This window comes from Ahaetulla prasina, chromosome 7 (assembly GCF_028640845.1).
Source record: "Ahaetulla prasina isolate Xishuangbanna chromosome 7, ASM2864084v1, whole genome shotgun sequence".
Lineage (NCBI taxonomy): Eukaryota > Metazoa > Chordata > Lepidosauria > Squamata > Colubridae > Ahaetulla > Ahaetulla prasina.
The window spans coordinates 2,865,719-2,885,729 of NC_080545.1; the positions used below are offsets into that span (position 1 = coordinate 2,865,719).

The window sequence follows — 20,011 nt, forward strand, 5'->3', positions numbered from 1 at the left end:
GTCCAACTTACGGCTGAGTGAAGTCGCGAGTAATGAAATCCGAACTTTTCAAAAGCAGGAAAATATCACTGAGGCTGTTGCATTTCAGGGAATTATTCATGGCGATCCAGTAGGCGTCCTAAAGAAAACGGATTTATTTATTTCAGGCATACTCTTAACTGCTTATAGGTAGTCCTCGACTTACAACCCCAACTGAGCCCCAAATTCCAGTGGCTAGTGGGTTGACATGCGTTAAGGGAGTCTTGCCCCATTTGTAGGACTTTTCTGGCCACAAGTCATTAAGGGAGTCACTGCGGGCTGTTAAAATTAGTGACACGGTTGTCAAGAGAATCCAGCCGTTGACTTGGCTTGTCTGAAGGTCGCAAAAGGGGATCGCGTGACCCCGGGGACACTGCGACCGTCATAAAAGTGAGTCGGCTGTCGACCGTCTGAATGTAAATCATGTGACTATGGGGAGGCCGCCACGGTCATAAGTGTGAAAAACAGTTCTAAGTCAGTTTTTTTTCAGTGCTGTTGTAACTCTGAATGTTGTAAGTCAAGGACTACCTGTATATGACGAATTTCCATTTAGTAATCATTCTGTTGTGACCTGCTGGCCACTGGCCCTTCCAGCAGCCGAATCAGAGGAGGAGGAGGAGGAGGAGGAGACATGGGAGTCAGGGCCAGTATCCAGGCAACCTGAGGGCTCCGAGGGGGGAGAGGGAATGGAGCTGGTATAGAGAGAAAGAGACAGAGGCGGAGCCTGGGCCATCCGTCAGCCCTTCGATGGAGAGTCAACAGCCCCCAGGTCTGGAGGTGGCTGATGAGGAAGAGGAGAAACAGCTGGGTCCAGTGCCTGATGCACAGAAGGCAGAGGAGAGGAGAGCAGTGGAAATCTATGGGCCGGTCCTTGGGACGGAAGAGCCACTGCAGCTAGCCCCACCCTAGCTCTGGGGATAAAAGGCAGGAGGCGGAGATGAATAGATGTGGCAGACAACTCTTCACCCCCCACTGCCAGAGGAACATGTTAGCTTGGTGTGAGAGAGAAACTTTTGCCTGGGCTGCTGGCGCTCCTAATAAAGGGAACATTTATTTAACTACAGAGGGTTTGTCATGTTTGGGAGGTTGGTCAGAACACATTCAAAGTTACAACACTGAAGAAAGGGACTTAATGACCAGTCCCCGCGCTTACGACTGTTGCAGCATCGTCACCGTCACGTGATCAAAACCAGGCGCTTGGCGAACAGAAAGTATTTGTGTGAGTTTGCAGCATCCTAAGCAACACGTGATCTCTACTTGCGACCATCCGACAAGCAAACTCAAAGGGAACAGCTGGATTTTCGTTTAACGATGGCAGGATTCACTTAAGGACTGTAGCATAGAAGGTTGTAAAATTGGGTATAACTCTGTCTAACAAGGGCCCCGGTGGCTCAGGGGCTAGGACGTTGAGCTTGTCGATCGAAAGGTCGGCAGCTCAGCGGTTTGAATCCCTAGTGCTGCCGTGTAACGGGGTGAGCTCCCGTTCCTTGTCCCAGCTTCTGCCAACCTAGCAGTTTCGAAAGCACGTAAAAATGCAAGTAGAAAAAATAGGGACCACCTTTGGTGGGAAGGGAACAGCGTTCCGTGCACCTTTGGTGTTGAGTCACGCCGGCCACATGACCCCGGACAGCGCTGGCTCTTGGCTTTGAAACGGAGATGAGCACCGCCCCCTAGAGTCAGGAACGACTAGCACATATGTGCGAGGAGAACCTTTACCTGTCTAACAACCGCCTGGCTCAGCCACAGAAATTCCAGTCCCCATTGTGGTTGTTACGTCGAAGTTTACCTGTCCATATCTAGGTTTGCCTGCAAGACGTAGAGCAAGCGGCAGTAGCGGGTTTCAAATCCTGGCGCTACTGGTCCGCTATTGGGAGCACGTGGGCGCAGAAGGTTCTGTGCATGTGCAGAATGTTTTTGATGATGTCCGAGTGGGTGGCCGGAGCCTCCCGCTGCTGCTGCTGCTACCAGTTCCCCCGAACCGGTGCGAACCGCTAGCAACCCACCCCTGGGGAGAGTATCTTTGTTCAATGCTTAACAAAATTCACCCCTAGTTTTCCAGTGAAAAACGGGCTTCAGATACATTAAAAAAAAACAAACCTACAGAACTACAGGATTAAAATGCGATTATATTGGATTCTTCAGAAGCAGCTCTTATTACGGATCTGCAAAGGATTAATGTGCTGCAAAAAAAAAAAAAAAAGCCAGCGAAGAAAAAGCAACTTATTTGTTGACATACATTGCAAAAGACTCAGCGGGTGACCGCTTGGTCCTTTCAAGGCCTGATTTTATCTCTGCTTTTCTCAAAAATGATTCCCGCTGAAGTCAATCAGGCTCCCATCAAAGAGAGATTTGGAGTGTGGGGCACCCCTCAGGCCAAATTAATTGCTCAATTTCTTTAGAAGTTTCTGTTCTGCATGGCAATAAGTCATTCAGGAGGTTGCACAGGGCAAATGTTTAAACTTTCCCCTACACCTCATTAATGCCGTTCAAGACAGGTGATTTATGCTGCTTTGTAGGGTAAACTGAGATTTTAGCAGATTACCACAGCTGGGTCCTTTTGAACCACCCAATTTACAGAACCCTTGTAGTGACGTTCAGTTTGTTTTCATGTTGGGCAGAGTAAGAGCTTTTCCAAAGAAAAAGCCTAAAACTTAAAATGTGTTTCAAAATTCAGAACTTAAAATGGCTGCTCCAAAATTCAGAACTGAAACTTAAAATGTCTGTTTCAAAATTCAGAATTTAAAACTTTTTTTTTTTTTTTTACATTTATATCCCGCCCTTCTCCGAAGACTCAGGGCGGCTTACAGTGTGTAAGGCAATAGTCTCATTCTATTTGTATATTTACAAAGTCAACTTATTGCCCCCCAACAATCTGGGTCCTCATTTTACCTACCTTATAAAGGATGGAAGGCTGAAACTTAAAATGTCTGTTTCAAAATTCAGAATTTAAAATTTAAAAAGTCTGTTTCAAAATTCAGAATTTAAAACTTAAAATGTCTGCTTTAAAATTCAGAATTTAAAACTTAAAATGTCTGCTTTAAAATTCAGAATTTAAAACTTAAAATGTCTGTTTCAAAATTCAGAATTTAAAACTTAAAATGTCTGCTTTAAAATTCAGAATTTAAAACTTAAAATGTCTGTTTCAAAATTCAGAATTTAAAACTTAAAATGTCTGCTTTAAAATTCAGAATTTAAAACTTAAAAATTTCTGCTTTAGAATTCAGAACCATTTTTCTCCGCGGAACCTTCCTGAACAGTTGAGATGCATCTTCTCCACTTACGTACAGATGGTCCTCGACTTAAGACCACAACTGAGCCCAAAACATTTGTTGCTAAATGAGACATCTGTTATGCGAGTTTTGCCCCAGTTTTCCACCTTTCTTGTGCCACAGCTGTTAAGTGAATCACTGAAGTTGTTAAGTTAGTCTCACGGCTGTTAAGTGAATTTAGCTTCCCCATTGACTTTACCAAAGCAGAAGGTCACAAAAGGGGATCACATGACCCAGGACACAGCAACGGGCACAAATATAAGTCCGTTGCCAAGGATGAATGTTGGTTGCGTCACTATGGGGATGCTGCAAGAGTCGTAAATGTGAAAAACGGTCGTAAGTCACTTTTTCCAGTTCTGTTGTAACTTAATGAATGAACATTAAATGAATGGTCGTAAGTTGAAGACTATCCGTACCATCTAAAAATGAAGTCTCATATTGGAGACTTTATCATCCCACAAAAATTGATATAATAATAGGGACAGTCTGGTAGATTTTTTTCTTCTCAAGGCCTGAACAAATCTTGACTGAGAATCTGAACAGAACTTGCAATGCGGTATTTGATTCCGTCTCCCTCAATTCTCAAAGGCACAAGAAACCGGAGTGTTATTATATTCTCCTTCTAAAACTGCAGATTAAAATGAAACTATGTTCTTTTAAAAGATGCTTGAAGTCACAAAGTGAACTCGTCCCAAACGTCAGAACTGAAAAAGCTTCTTGGATGATAAATGAAACTTCTCAAGGGAGAAAAAAAAACCAAGAAAGTCATAAAGCGAAATTATAATTTGCAGGAAAATATCTCCGGGAATCTTTATATAAATTTGCCATTAAATTAAATTCAATTTACCCTTGGAGCGCTCCAGTTAAGCTTCGGAAAAACGCTGCCTCCCAAGGAATGGATCGCCTCTTCAACCTTAAGGGAAAATTCGGGAAATTCTGGTGCCTGGAAAACCACAAAATAGAATAGAATAGAATGGAATAGTATAGCATAGCATAGCATAGCATAGCATAGCATAGAATTCTTTATTGGCCAAGTGTGATTGGACACACAAGGAATTTGTCTTGGTGCATATGATCTGAGTGTACATAAAAGAAAAGATACGTTCATCAAGGTACAACATTTACAACACAATTGATGGTCAATATATCAATATAAATCATAAGGATTGCCAGCAACAAAGTTCCAGTCATACAGTCATAAGTGGAAAGAGATTGGTGACGGGAACGATGAGAAGATTAATAGTAAAAGAGAAACTAGAAACAAAAATTAAGGCAAACAGTATTCCAGGAGAAATAATGTTGTATTGCAATTGTTGCATGCAAGCCAAATGTTTACAAAAACATCTCCAGAACAGGTTCAGCATAGATACTTTAAAGAAATTCAGATCTCAATAAACATCCTCGAAATACTTTATTTTGCAATATTTGGCTTTGAAAACTCGGGACTTTTTAAAAGTCTAGCAGAACTAACATGCAGTTAATCTGAGTCCGTGGGGCTCCCTGAGCTTGGTTGTTTTCTTGCAGATGTTTTATTATCCAAACTACGTAACAACATCAGCACTGATGATGTTACCTAGCTGGGTCATGAAATGTCTTCAAGGGAGCAACCAAGCTCAAGATAAGTCCCAAGGATCCCTCATTTCAAACCCCGAGCTAAAAAATCAATCTGATTGCTAAATAGTCATTTCGGACATTGGATGTTGCAACAACAAGACAAATGAATGGCTTTCTCACAATGTTTTAAAGCAGTGGTCTCCAACCTTGGTCCCTTTAAGACTTGTGGACTTCAACACCCAGAGCAAAACTGGCTGAGGAACTCTGGGAGTTGAAGTCCACAAGTCTTAAAGGGACCAAGGTTGGAGACACCTGTTTTAAAGCACAGTACTACTCAAGTTTGATCAGTATGTCCGATGTTTATTTCACATTTTCTTTGAAAAACGCTTGTCTGTTTTAGGAACGACTTGGAGGTCAACTTTAATTTCTAACATAGGAGAAAGTTCACAGCCTGATAAAAACCGCCCAAAAATGGTTTGGCGTTTGCTCTCCTATAACTCAAGACTTCTTAGGTAATTTAAATCTCTTGCAAATTAGACACAAGGGCAGTTTTTCCCTTGTATTCCATCACTCAGCTAAACAACCCATTCCCACAACAGTGTCAAACTATTTGCTAAGACTGTGTTACTACTATTCTTCTCATCCTTCCTATTACCTATCTCCTTTTCTATGTATGACTATAACCTTGTTGCTAGTATCCTTACGATTGATATTGTTTTATTTTTGTTTCCGATTTATGTTGATTGCTTATTTAGTATCCTAGGACTATCACTCAGTGTTGTATCTTAGGATTTAGGATGAATGTATTTTTTATGAGGACTATGGTCATGATTGATCACTTACACCTTTTATGCACAATGAGATCTTACATACAAATTCTTTGTGTGTCCAATCACACTTGGCCAATAAAGACATTTCTATTTCTATCCATTCCATTCCTAGTTCTATTCAAAAAATAATTGAATACAGAGGGACTTACTGTAAGTGTTGCTGTATTTTCATCATCAGACCACTGGGGAAAAAAAGAGAGACCAGAAATGAGTTACTTTTGATTGGGATGTGACTATTGACAGTTGTTTAATTGTGGTTAACCGATAAACGTTATTGTGAATAAGTTCAAATGTTTGTGGAGATTCTCGGTCAACGGGACTTTTCTTTGTGTTTTTCCCCCTTGAAGACATTTTGCTTCTCGTCCAAGAGGATCTCACTTGATGCAACCCACACCTGACCCATCTGATGGGACCCTCACCTGGCGTGACCTCCCCATCACAAGACCCATTGACCACACAAAGCCCTTATGAGAAGAAGAACACCAACACTGGCCTCCCTTAAATTCACTGAAGATCAGGAGTGAAATGCTCCCGGTTTGGACCGGATCATCCGATCCGGTAGCGATGGCAGCAGCTGGTTCGGAGAACCGGTAGCAAAAAATCTCTGCCCCCTCCTGCCTCCTGCCCCCTGCCCATGCGCACCCAATGTCTGGTCGCCCGCTTCCTGCTTCTTTTAAAAAATGCTTTTAAAAGGTTGAAAAAAGATGCTCTGACGATCGCAGCTGAGCCGTGCGATCATCAGAGCCTTTTTTTTTTTACTTTTAAAAGCATTTTTTTACAACCTATTTGGCTGAATGGGTTCTTAAAAATGCTTTTAAAAGGTTAAAAAAAGGCTCTGATGATCCCAGCTGAGCTGCCTGATCATCAAGAGCCTTTTTTTTAAACTTTTAAAAGCATTTTTTTACAACCTATTCGGCCGAATGGGTTGTAAAAAAAATGCTTTTAAAAGGTTAAAAAAAGAGATCGCGTGCCACAGCTGATCACACACACCCCTGCGCTGTTCTATTTACCCCATGCCTCATTTTGCTGTGCACTGCGCACACACACACACCTTGCATTTGGTGCGTGGTGTGTACCACACATGCACATGGACAGCGCACATGCACAGACAGCAAACTGGTAGTAAATCGGTTCAGATGTTATGTAGCCTGGTAATGAGACGTTCAGAAACCAACTCACAAGTTCGGAGAATGAGTCTCCAGCCTCACTTATGGAAAAGATATGGAATTCTAGAATGAGGGGCAATTTATCCGACAATCCAGAGACCCAAAAAAAAATTTACAGTATAAACATTTTCTACAAACCACAGCTTCTTCCGCTTCTTCCTCATCGGCCCCATCTTGGGTTATGGTTTGGGGATCCTCTCTAAATAAAGAAAACAGAAGGCGAAACCTTTTGAGGATCAAATCCTAAAGTTTTAACTTTTATTACGGTAGTCTTTTATAACATTTAAGGCCCGAAAAAAACAATCTTTAAAAACAAACCACTCTGGAAAAACCTCGAGACGAAAGCGATCTGTTCTCCCCAATTAATAACATTTTTCCAATTAAAAACTGTGTATGTTTGTGTTGAAGCAGGAAATTGTTATTGTAGGAAAAAAACACTTAGTAAGATGATGAAAGATTGGGGGAAATGTTCCAAATTGTTGCTTCGCTGACAGACTCGTTTAGAAGGGGGGTGTTTTAAAGTACAGGTACTCCTCGACTTATGACCACCATTGAGCCCAAAATTTCTGGTTGCTAAGTGAAACATTTGTGAGCTCGTCCCATTTTACGACCTTTCTCGCCACAGTTGTTAAGTGAATTTGGCTTCCCCGTTGACTTTGCTTGTCGGAGGGTCGCAAAAAGGGATCATGTGACCCCAGGACACTGCAACCGTCGTAAGTATGAGTCCGTTGCCAAGCTGGTCTGAATTTCAATGACGTGACCACAGGGAAGCTCCAACGGTCGTAAGTATGAAAACCGGTCATTAGTCACTTTTTTTCAGTGCTGTTATAAAACTTTGAACAGTCACTGAATAAACTTATAAGTCGAAAACTACCTCTGTTGACTAAAGGTTTAAAAACATTTGCACATATTCAAATTTATATTCCAGGTTTGAAAAAATATGCTGTGTTTATCTTTAATAATAATAATAATAATAATTTAATTTTTTACCGCCCTTCTCCCGAAGGACTCAGGGCGGTGAACAGGCAAATAAAATAATAGATATATTATTGTACCTTATCGGGCTTAAGTCAAGCTTCCATTTCCTTAGAGATTTATTGAGAGACAAAATTTGAGATTTACTGAGAGACAAAATATGAGATTTACTGAGAGACAAAATTTGAGATTTACTGAAATGTAAAATTTGAGATTTACTGAGAGACAAAATTTGAGATTTACTGAGAGACAAAATTTGAGATTTACTGAGAGACAAAATTTGAGATTTACTGAGAGACAAAATAATAGATATATTATTGTACCTTATTGGGCTTAAGTCAAGCTTAGAGATTTATTGAGAAACAAAATTTGAGATTTACTGAGAGACAAAATTTGAGATTTACTGAGAGACAAAATTTGAGATTTATTGAAACACAAAATTTGAATGCCTGTGAAGAACTGTATACAGTATTATATTTTTACTATTTTTTACTCTGTCATTAGAGGCACAAAGATCATCGAAAAGCAGAGAGAAAAGCAACCTCTTTGTTTAGAAAGATCACAGAAACCCACACATAATTATTTTTTTAAATGCATCTTAATCTTTTAAGGACAATTTCTTACCTGCCAGAAACGACCAGGGTTCCATCATCTAGCAAATAATCTTTGACGTTCTGTGGGATTGGAAGAATGACACTAAAATGGAAAAAGGATTAAAACAAAATAATTTTAGAGAGCTTATAAATCTGAAGACACAGCAAGGAAGTTACTATTTTACACCCTTAGGCAAATACCTGCTGCTATTAGGGTAGTTCAGTTACACAGATAGTCCTCGACGTACAACAGTTCGTTTAGTGACCGTTCCATTTTATAATGGCACTGAAAAATATGACTGTTTTTCACAGTAACGATGTTTGCAGCCTTCCTGTGGTCTTGTGATCAAAATTGGGATGCTTGGAATCTGACTCATATTTATGACGGTTGCAATGCCCCAGGGGCGACCTCCTGACAAGCAAAGTCAATGGGGAAGCCGGATTCACTTAACAAACGTGTTACTGATTTAATGACTGCGGCGATTCACTTAACAACCGTGGCAAGAAAGGTTGTTAAACCAGGCAAACCTCACTTAACAAATGTCTCGCTTAGCAACAAAAATTTCGGGCTCAATTGTGGTCGTAAGTCGAGGACGACCTGTATACACTGTGCTGATATAGGTAATAAATTCTCATTCCACTCCAAAAAAAAAAATGAAGCAAAAAACAAAACGCTGAAAAACGTGAGAAAGGAAAAATAATAAAGGTGTTCAAAATACAAAAGGAGTTGGAGTAGAAGGCCTCCAAGGCCCTTTCCAACTGTTATTCTGTTATCTTAAGATTCTCACTCTTTAAAAAAAAAACACATCAGCATTTCTTTTCTTAAACATTTAAAGACTCAAACCACGTACAGGTCGCCCTTGAGTTACGATTGCTTGTTTAGCGACTGTTCAAATTATGACAGTCTGATCTGGGGGCTACTTACGACACTGATTCAAAGTTTCAATAAATTATTTTGGTCTCTTGGCCACATTTGCAACATCCTGTGTTTCACATGAGTGACTTTTATGACAATTTCTCCCAAAAACAAAAATTGCTTCCAGTTTTTAGCAAAACCAAGAAAAGAAACCCGTCTTTTCTTTTATGTACACTGAGAGCATATGCACCAAGACAAATTCCTTGTGTGTCCAATCACACTTGGCCAATAAAAATTCTATTCTATTCTATTCTATTCTAATCTTTTCTTTTATGTACACTGAGAGCAGATGCACCAAGACAAATTCCTTGTGTGTCCAATCACACTTGGCCAATAAAAAATTCTATTCTATTCTATTCTATTCTAACAAACTTTAATACAATGATATTCTCATAACAACTGCAACATTCGCTTAACAACTGCTGCATAAAAAGCCGTCGTGTCTTATGACTGTGATGGAGGTGTTCCATTATGGCTGTAAATCGAGGACTGCCTGTCTCAGGGGGTTAATTCTGCTGCACTCAGCTTAATTCTGAAAAGGCATCACTTCTTCATGTTGTTTTAAGCAAAATAACGAACAAAGCTGCTAATCCGTCCCTAAAGACTGGGTGAGTCTGTCTTGGATACAAAAACCTTGCATACAAACTATTAGAAATCTCTAAGAAATTTCCAGCAAGATGTTTCAGCAGAGAATTCTATAGAAATAAACTTCTATCTAAAAGTTTATGGAAATTCTCAGGCATCTAGGTCATGGTTGTCCCAAAGGTGCTTTTTCAAGAGGCAACTGGACTTTGTTTTTCTTTGAAGAGGTTTCACTTCACATCCGAGAAGCTTCTTCAGTTCTGTCGTCCACCATTCAGTCAGAACTGAAGAAGCTTCTCGGATGAGAAGCAAAACCACCTCAAAGAAAAACCAGAAAGTTCAGCTACCTCTTCTTGAAAAAGCAACTTCGGGACAAAAGCCCTCTATCTAATTCAAGGTAAAAATTAATCTCAGGTACCTGCGGATGGTCTGCCTCTTAAAACGAGGATACCAGGAAGAGAACTGACAGTTGAGTATCTGTTCTTTCTTCATCTTGGTATTCAAAAGATGACTGTCAGCTCTGCATGAAAGGAAACAACACAACTTAACATTTGAAGGCGAGTGCAGAGAACAATTTTACCCCATTCATTAAAGGCAGAAGGATTGAATGGTGACACTTTCATTTCTGTTAACATTTTTTATCAAATGCTATTTTACTCCGTGATGCAGGTATCTATGGGAAGGATGTGTTTTAAGAAGACCAAAGAGATAGAGTAGCATTGTTCTTTGGGGTTGAGATTTTACTTCCCTAGCAACGGAAATACCCACAGCTTTCAGTTTTGTGTATCTCAAAAGTGTATATTCCACTTGTGAATGTCAGGAATTCTGGCAATCTTGGCTTACCGTTCCAGCCGGCTCTGGAATTCTAGGAGTTGAAGTCCACAGGTCATAGTGGGGGCATAGTTGCCCACCCTTGTTCTACAGTAGCAAAACTACCTGCCTCAATCCCAATCCCAGGGACTGGACCCCACCCCTGCCACTAGGTCAAAGCCACCCCCCCAACTGCTCTCCTCCACCTTCTCCTTCTCCTCTTCCTCCTCCATCTTCATCTCCCTTTCTTTTCTTTTTTCTTTCTTCTCCCTCTCTTCTCCTTCATCGGAGTGTGTGTATATACATACACATCTACACATATACGTGCGTATGTGTACCTGCCTGTGTGCATGTGTCTATACATACATATATATAGTATGTATGTGTGTGTGTGTATATATACACACATATTCACACACACATGCAGGTACACACACATATGTATACTCGTGTGTGTGTGTACCTACATGTGTTGTGTGTGTGTATACATACATATATATACATACATACACACACAGATGGGAAGAAATATACACATGTACCTGCATGTTATGTGTTTGCGTGTGAATGTATGTCTGTATGTATATAATATATGCATATTCACTTGTGTGCACCTATGTATGTTGTGTATGTATACATATATATGTGTATGTATGTGTCCAATCACACTTGGCCAATAAAATTCTATTCTATTCTATTCTATATATATATATGTTTTCTGAGGTTTTCGTGTGTGTTTGTATGTAGGTCTTCGGTTATTCAGGTTTTCTCCCACGTAAAATTAGAAGTGCCTTGGCGATGTTTCGACTAAGTCTCATTCGTCATCTTCAGGCTTCAGCTTCGTGCTTCTAGGAGCAATGAGAAGCAGAAGCTCCTAGAAGCACGAAGCTGAAGCCTGAAGATGACGAATGAGACTTCGTCGAAACATTGCCAAGACACTTCTAATTTTACGCGGGAGAAAACCTGAATAACCAAAGACTGACCGACCTACCTACCTACCTATATATATATATGTACACACATACACACAAATATACACATATACAAACACAGAGATGAATGGAAGGAAATACACACGTGTGTATGTGTACCTGCATGTTATGTTTGCGTGTGAATGTATGTATGTCTTTATGTATATACATATATGCACACTCATGTGTGTACCTATGTATGTGTTGTGTGTGTATATGTATATTATATCTGTATATGTATGTATGTGTTATATGTGTTGTGTGTGTATATGTGTATGTTATATGTGTGTATATGTATGTTATATGTATGTATGTATTATATATGTGTGTGTTGTGTGTGTGTATATGTGTATGCTATATGTGTGTATATGTATATGTTATGTGTGTGTGTGTGTTGTGTGTGTGTGTAGTCACCATCAGCTGCTTATTCGCTTGTGTAATTGGGAAAATTAGCACACACACACACCCAGCACCCAACAGCAACACGCTCTGCGACCCAGGCACGTGTCCTTAGCAAGACACGTGTCCGCGTGTGCATTCCGACGCGCCCGCCTTCGCCTCCTGCAGCGCCTTTATTTTACCTGCTACTCCATCGTCCCAGCTGCTCCTGGAGGCTCCGACCAATCAAAGAGCGCGGGAGGCGGGGCTTCACGCCTTCTCCGTCTTATTGGGTAAGAGATTGTCCTCCGACCTGCGTGGTTAGCGCCGCCCTCCAGGGAAAGCCGGAAGGCTAGCTTTCTTTGGAGCTGGTAAGTGACAGGCGTTTCTGTTAGCCAATCGGTGGCAGAGAATGTATTCTGTAGGAGGATCTCGGCCGGTCATGTAGAGATAAGTCCCTCAGAACGTCATATGAGGAACTTCAGGTTTATTTAACTCCGAGTGCTTTGTTTCGGTTCTGAAACACAACCAGAACTTCATTTTTATCTTTAATGAAACTAGATCAGGACACATACCCTACTTAAGTTAAACAAAGGAAGGCTAATTTACCATAAATAACCACATAGAGACTTGAGGACGACTCTACTATTCCTATCTCTAGGCCCCCTCGCGCGTCCAAACGAACGAAGGTAGCGGCAGGCGTACAAAGCAACTCACCAGGCGCATGCGTGACAGAGTCGGCCACCTACAGGGTCCCTACCATCGGACGGTCTCCCGCATCTCGAGGGTTTCGGCTTCCTGACGGCTTTCAGCCAATCAGCGGAGCGGAACGGAACGAAACGGGAGGAAACGGTGAGCAGAGAAGGTGACAGAGGCGTCCTCCTGCCGCCAACTCGCGAGTCTCGCAGGGAGGGAGGTTTTGCAGCCGTTCATTGGGGCTGATGAAGAGAGGAATGGAGCATGTGCAGAGTGCCTGTGCCTGATGAGTTCCTGACTTGCACTGCGTGCATATTTGCTAGAGTGGGTTGCAAAGTGCAGAGACTTAAGCCATATTCTTCAAGCTCAGCAACTTTCAGATCAGTGGACTTCAATTCCCAGAATTCCCCAGGCAGATGTCTGGGGAATTCTGGGAATTGGAAGTTCATTTAAAGTTTCTGAGTGTGAGAAACCTGGGTTTCTAATGGCATTAAGTGGTTCCAGTCTGGTTCATTCTCCTTTTCTCTTCTGTTTTTGTAAAATCCACCAGTTATCTGAAGTCTCTCATCATTGGCAAAATAACATATTCAAATATATTCTGATATTTGAGATATATATATTTTCAAAATATTGTAGGAATTTAGCACCCACCCCCCTCCTAGAAGAATAAAATATTCTAGGAAATATTTTAAAAAGCAGAATATTATACCTTCCTGGATGAGAAATGGAGAAACATATTTTAAAGACAAAGGAGCTCCCTGCAACTTCCTGACTCCCCCCCACCTTTGTCAATGGGCCATTAAAAGCCTCAGCTAAGCTCACTCATTCTCCCCACCTTTGTCAATGGGCAATTAAGGCTTCAACCAAGCTCACTCAATCCCCCCATGATTTGCAACACAATACAACTGAAACTCACCACATGGCAAGGCTCAAGCAAGCTTGAGAGACAGCCAGCAAGGCTAGCTAAGACCCCCACCCCCTGGGAGTCTGACAACCAATCAGGATACTCTTCCTGTGCCCCAGAAAGGTCAAAGCTCAGAAAAATCATAAAACCAGGGAGCACACAGGACCTTAGCCCCTTTTCTGTTCAGGAACTCAAGCCATGTGATCCTGACCACCATTAAACCATCTTTCTAAGCAGCCTCCATGTTTCCAGTGTCTTTGTCCCCACTTGGAACTGAACCCAGATGGATATTTCTTCCAACAATATATTTCAAAATAACATTCCCGCCAACTTAGGTCCAGTTCATGGTCTAATAATTTAATGCCAATGGGTTAAAAAAACCCACTTTCACCCATAATCCTTCAAAAATAACTGGCCCCTTTAAACTTTTTTTAACAAACTTTTTTTTTTTTTGCCAAAAGTTTTTAAATCTTTAAAACTTTTTTTTCCTTTATAGTATTAAAGGAAAGCAAAAGAGAAAGGGAAGAAGGGATGGGGCGAATTTGCCTTTTCTTTTTTCCCTTGTTTGAGACGTTAACTAATCATTGCAAATGTAATTAATGCATGCCTTAAAACATGAATTAATAATACATTAAAAAATAGAAATTCCAAACAGAATGCTGCGTAAAAGGAAAGTATTTCTTTTTGTCTGACAAGCTTAAGCAAAAAATATATGTATTTTTTTAAAAGTTCCATTAAAAAAAAATCAGATGAAGACCCACTGGTACCTTTAAAAAAGATTTTAAAAAGAAGAAATAAGAGATCATTGGCATCTTTCCCTTGAAAACTAATTGCCCTGAACTTTAAATAGCTTTTTCTAAAATAATTTGCAGAGCTGCTGTTTATGCTTCACACAAAGCATTAGGAAATTACTTTTTTTACTGTTTAATTAAATTGGAGATAATTTCATAGGTTAGTCCCTCCTAACCTATGAAATGTAGCTATCAATTATTCTTACATAATGTGTATCCTGTAGATTTCAGCTGAAGTGAAACGTGGCTACCTTGGTTCAACTCAAAACTCCTAAAATCAGCAGCATTTGGGAAATTTCCGTTTGTAGAAAGTGTCACTGTATTGTTTCTTAGTACCATATCTGGAAATTATAAACTCTCTGAATGTTTAATTTAAACCTGTGATTTATTTCTAATAGTTGTCCATGGCAAAAATTGCCATTAAAGGCTAAAATGACCATTAAGTGGTAATAACTTCTGCGACGTAAGTTAAATGAACAAAATAAGGAACAAAACTATTGGATAGATGGATGGAAGGATGAACGAAGGAAGTAAGAAAGGGAAAGTATAGTCCTTTATTTCAGAAAGCTGCCCTTTAGATGGATCAACAGATTTATTTTTCAGAAAGTGAGTTTGGTCCTTTATTTTATTCATTTAACATATATTGTACAAGTGTTACGACTGAATGCATGGTCCGATTGCAGAAATCCTTTTTACTACTCGCTTCTTATAATGTTATAGCTTCATATGCTTTTTTTAAAAAAAATATTACAATATCCCTTTTTGCAAATTTTTTCTTGGTTTTGCTCTTGAATTTTCCTCTGCAAAGTTATGGTTTGTAATCGTCTAAATGTTTTCTATCCTTACAAACCTCTTTCAGATTTGCCCTTTTATTCAGATATGTTCTTTTTTCACCGTAGCTGTATCATTGTTTGTCAGAAAAGATTACTGTGCATCTGAATGTGGAACCGCAAGCAAAACCCAATGGATAGGCAAAAAAAACCCCAAAAAAACCCAAGGACACGAACGACCCTGCTAAAATCAAAACGTTCTAGCTTTCTAAACTTGTAAAAAATGGATATTAATCGCGGGATAGTTTTCACTCATTAGATACAGACCTTTCCAAGATCGTGTTTGGTTAGAAAAAGTTTGCTGGACTTTGTCCTCATGGTAGGTCGTTACACTCTCAATTGTTGTCCACGGGAGCAGATTGTCCTCTGGAGACCTTAGTTAGTTACCTTTAGTCTGCCTAAAGTCTCAATCTATTTTCTGCCGAGCTGAAATTTCTGATTAACTCTGATTTACCAAACCCTCTTATTTAGTATAAAGGTCATCCTTGACTTACAACCTTAATTGAACCACAACATTTCTGTTGCTAAGTGAGACATTTGTTAAGTGAGTTCTCTCCCGTTTTACGACCTTTCTTGCCACCGTTGTTAAGTGAATCACCGCAGTGGTTGAGTGAGCCACACGGTTGTTAAGCAAACCTGGCTTCCCCATGGATTTTGCTTGTCAGAAGGTCACAAATATCGTGACCTTGCGATATTGCAACCGTCATAAATATGAGTCAGTTTCCAAGAGTCTGAATTTGGCTCATGTGACCATGGGGATGCTACAGGGTGTGAAAAACAGTCGTAAGTCAGTTTTTTCAGTGTTCTTGTAACTTTTTAAATCGAAATATTGTATTTTAATTTTTGTATATGTCTTTTTAACTTGGCTGTAAACCGCCCTGAGTCTTCGGAGAAGGGCGGTATAGAAATACAAATAATAAATAAATAAGTAAATAAATTTGAACAGTCACGAAATCAATGGTGGTATTCACTTACGTTCCCTACCGGTTCACATGTGCACAAGCACGTGTGTAAGGCCTTCTGCGCATGCGCTGAGCCTCAAAAACGTGGAAAAATGGGGCGTCATGACTTCCGCGTGGGTTGGCGGGGCATCCCGCAGTCACCCCTACGGTTTGCCCGAACCGGATAGAACCGGCTGAATGCCACCACTGCACCAAATGAACCATTGTAAGTCAAGGACATCCTTGTACTAGCCTCTCCCTAATTGCTCCAAAAACTTGGCAGAATTTCCTGCCATTTTGGAAGAAAAATATGTAAGAACAATTGTGCAAGTCCCAAAATAGACATAATATATCATACAGAAGGATAATAAGGCGTCACACATAACCCCTCTCTAAATTCCTTCCCCCATTGGTGTCATTATGGTACCATATGTGGAATTTTAAAAAAAATAATTTAAAAGCTGCTGTCCAATTTATAAAAAATCTTCCTCATCCCTCATTTAGCAGCAAGGGCCCTTTTGAATATTAGATAAATTAAGATTTTCATGGCCAACGACAGAAAACGCTCTTTTAATATTGCGTCTTGCTTGTTAATTTCTACATATTTAAAAAAACGTTTCTCAGAGAAACAGGAATGTTGGTGTCCATTGTGTTTGTAAGTCACAAACAGAAGGAAGATGCTCTTTTCAAGGGATCAAAAGGTGTTGATATTCAAGAAGTCATCAAAATCGCAATCCCAACTTCTAATTTTGCATGTGAGCGATGCGTGTTGCCGTCCTTTTGCTCGGCTTTCTTTTAGCAACGTGTTTGCTCGTATCGATCGAGTTCTTTCAGGATAACGACAGGATCAGGCCAAATCCTGATTTCCCCTACGGTCCGTCCAACCATCATATTCCTCACTTGACTTCAGGCTACAGTTTGTTAATATTTGTTAATATTTGCTAAAGAGATGGTTTGTCAACGGAGCATGAAAAGGATGAATGGCCAGACGTGACGAGCAATATTGACTTTGGTTTGTAGGAACGTGAACTTTGTCCTGAGAAAGACGGAGAAACATTTCCTGAAAATGGAAAAAGACGCATCTGTGGAAGCTCTAAAATCTGCCCAAGAGACCATCATCAAAGAAGAGGTATGTGCGGTTTAATCGGGGTCATTTTACGCCAGGGATCAATCTTAGGTTCAAGAACTTGTTTTATTTCTTAGGGTTTTTGTGGGGGTTTTTTTTGCAAATGTGTTACAGGTAGTTCTCAACTTACGACATTAACTGAGCCCAGCATTTCTGTCGCTGAGTGAGGCGTTGGTGAAGGGAGTTTTTGCCCCGTTTTATGACCTTTCTTGCCACCATTGTTAAGTGAGCCACTGCCACTGTTAAGTTAGTCACACGATTGTTAAGTGAATTTGGCTTCCCCTTGCTTATCAGAAGGTCTCAAAACAGGACGATACGACTCCGGGATACTGGAACCGTCATAACTGTGAGTCGGTTGCCAAGCATCTGAATTTTGATCATGGGGATGCTAAAAACAGTCATTTTCCCATTTTTTTTTGCTCCAGTGCCGTTGTCCTTTTGAACGGTCACTAAATTACTCGTTGTAAGTTGTGGACTACCTGTATTTCAGATGATAGACAAAAATATTTCTTTACATTCAGTGGCCTTTTAAATCCGACTTTTTGTTAGAATATGAGTTTGGACCACAGAAAATGGCTTGGGCTGGAGGTTACAAGACGGGTGGGCTCCGTTCCAGAAGTCTTAATGAAAGTGACAGACCTGTGACCTTCCTAGAACATGTCTGAACAGTAATGAAACCATCATTCTACCCTGGTTAGAGAGTAACTCCCATTGAAAATACGCCCTGCTTGTTTGTAAGCAGGTTTTAGAGATGCTTAAATCAATGGCTTGGTTCGCATTGAAGACGTTATGGTCACATTAGGTGAGATTTGGATATTGGTAATCAAGTGTCTGTTGACTTGTGAGGAATTTGGGAAAGTGCTAATAAAGGATAATATTTTTTGCAATGTTCATAAATCAGATTTGTATGGAAGAAGAACTGCGTAGGAGGCAGCAGATGGAAACCCACCAAGGAGAGGAGCAATCTAGAACTAAGGAGAAATTTCATGACAGTTAGAACAATTAACCAGTGGAACTGCTTGCCTCCAGAATTTGTGGTCGCTCCATCGCTAGAGATTTTTAAGAAGACATTGGATAACCATTTGTCTGAAATGATATAGGGTTTCCTGCCTGATCAGGGGGTTGGACTAGAAGACCTCCAAGGTCCCTTCAAATTCGTTATGCTGTTTTCCTTCCTTCCTTCCTTCCTCCCTCCCTCCCTCCCTCCCTCCTTCCCCATCATTTAAGAAGATAATTTACCTTATGCCACCAGACTTGAAATCCTGGGTTTAGAAAATTTAGAACTACGCCTTCGATATGACCTGAGCTTAACTCATAGAATCATCTATTGCAATGTCCTTCCTGTTGAAGACTACTTCAGCTTCAATCATAACAACACAAGAGCAAACAATAGATTCAAACTTCATGTGAACCGCTCCAATCTTGATTGCAGAAAATATGACTTCAGTAACAGAGTTGTTAACGCCTGGAATGCACTACCTGACTGTGGTCTCTTCCCAAAATCCCCAAAGCTTTAACCAAAAACTATCTACTATTGACCTCACCCCATTCCTAAGAGGACTATAAGGGGCGTGCATAAGAGCACCAGCGTGCCTACCGTTCCTGTCCTAATGTTCCCTTGATTGTATCGAATTTCATATAGTTATTACATACTTATGCTTATATATATGCTTATATATCGTATAGTTATTTCATGCTTTTGCTTATATATACTGTTGTGACAAATAAATAAAATAAATAAAAAAATAAGAGACTGGACAGCCGGTTGTCTGCTGGACTAGAAGACCTCTAAGGTCCCTTCTGACTCTTACTCTCTGGCCATTCAAATGTTCCTCAAGAAACTTGATCAGTGCCATAAAACACTTTCCCCTCAGTAATAGATCTTCCTTTCATTGTGATCTTTTGAACCTTTTTTTTGGGGGGGGGTCTTTTACCTCATAGCAGGTAACTGAAAACTTTTGGAGTCAGGATAAACCTGCTCTAATTTGAAGGGTAATATTTGTAATTGTGTCCCAACCAATTCCTGAACCTTGATAGGTTTAGTGAAACCATTTAAACCCTTGTTCACCGCAATGTTGTAAGTCCCAGCCGAATTAGCCAGGCGATACGGTATCTTCAAACACTGTCCGTTGTACAACACAACAAGCCATGAAGACATTTTGAGAATCATGGCTTCATCAGACAGACGATGCCGTGAATTAATGCCTGCTGTTGCTGATGAAAATTGTGTATTTTGCATCTTTGGTGCCAATGCATGATGTCACTTTTGCCCTTAGTTCACCGTTCCCTGCATGTTGTGATCGTAAGGCTTATTACTCTCATGTAAGTTAACCTAAAATTGCAATTCCTTCCTTTTATGTCTGTGGAAACTCTTAGCCATCCAAGTCCTGTTTCTCCCCAGATGATTTTTTTTCCAAAAGGCAGCTGGCTTTCCTTTGTTTTTCTTTGAAGACGTTTCGCTTCTCGTCCAAGAAGCTTCTTCAGTTTCTGACCAAGAAAACAAAAAGCACTTTTGGAATTCTTCCTTTTAATTCTTTTCCTAATTTCTCCTCTTTTTTTTCCTCTTGAGCTTGGAAAAACAATCATCACCGCTGTTGATCTTGATTCTTCTCAATCCATAATGTCACCTCTGTTTTCCTCTCCTGGTTCTTCTTACTGACT

At 40.3% G+C, this 20,011-nt stretch overlaps 2 protein-coding genes across 5 annotated transcripts in view; one reads left to right on the forward strand and one right to left on the reverse strand.

The window, feature by feature from the left end:
- Window positions 1-12,841, reverse strand: part of CDC123 (cell division cycle 123) — a 26,979-nt gene extending 14,138 nt beyond the window's left edge. Inside the window, exons 1-8 of one of the 2 annotated variants that reach the window (XM_058191377.1) lie at window positions 12,780-12,841; window positions 12,266-12,579; window positions 10,322-10,423; window positions 8,437-8,508; window positions 6,976-7,036; window positions 5,821-5,853; window positions 4,135-4,200; window positions 12-118 (exon numbers count right to left, since the gene is read on the reverse strand). In XM_058191377.1, coding sequence (XP_058047360.1) covers window positions 12-118; window positions 4,135-4,200; window positions 5,821-5,853; window positions 6,976-7,036; window positions 8,437-8,508; window positions 10,322-10,395 — 413 coding nt within the window. In that variant the 5' untranslated portion in view covers window positions 10,396-10,423; window positions 12,266-12,579; window positions 12,780-12,841. Of the gene's footprint in view, window positions 1-11; window positions 119-4,134; window positions 4,231-5,820; window positions 5,854-6,975; window positions 7,037-8,436; window positions 8,509-10,321; window positions 10,424-12,265; window positions 12,580-12,779 lie in introns of those variants that run through there. The other variant, XR_009156151.1, reaches the window with a different exon arrangement.
- Window positions 12,761-20,011, forward strand: part of NUDT5 (nudix hydrolase 5) — a 20,558-nt gene continuing 13,307 nt past the window's right edge. For 2 of the 3 annotated variants that reach the window (XM_058191382.1, XM_058191380.1), the window contains exons 1-2: window positions 12,761-12,914; window positions 17,245-17,353. In XM_058191382.1, the coding sequence (XP_058047365.1) occupies window positions 17,291-17,353 (63 nt within the window). In that variant the 5' untranslated portion in view covers window positions 12,761-12,914; window positions 17,245-17,290. Of the gene's footprint in view, window positions 12,928-17,244; window positions 17,354-20,011 lie in introns of all 3 variants that reach the window. The other variant, XM_058191381.1, reaches the window with a different exon arrangement.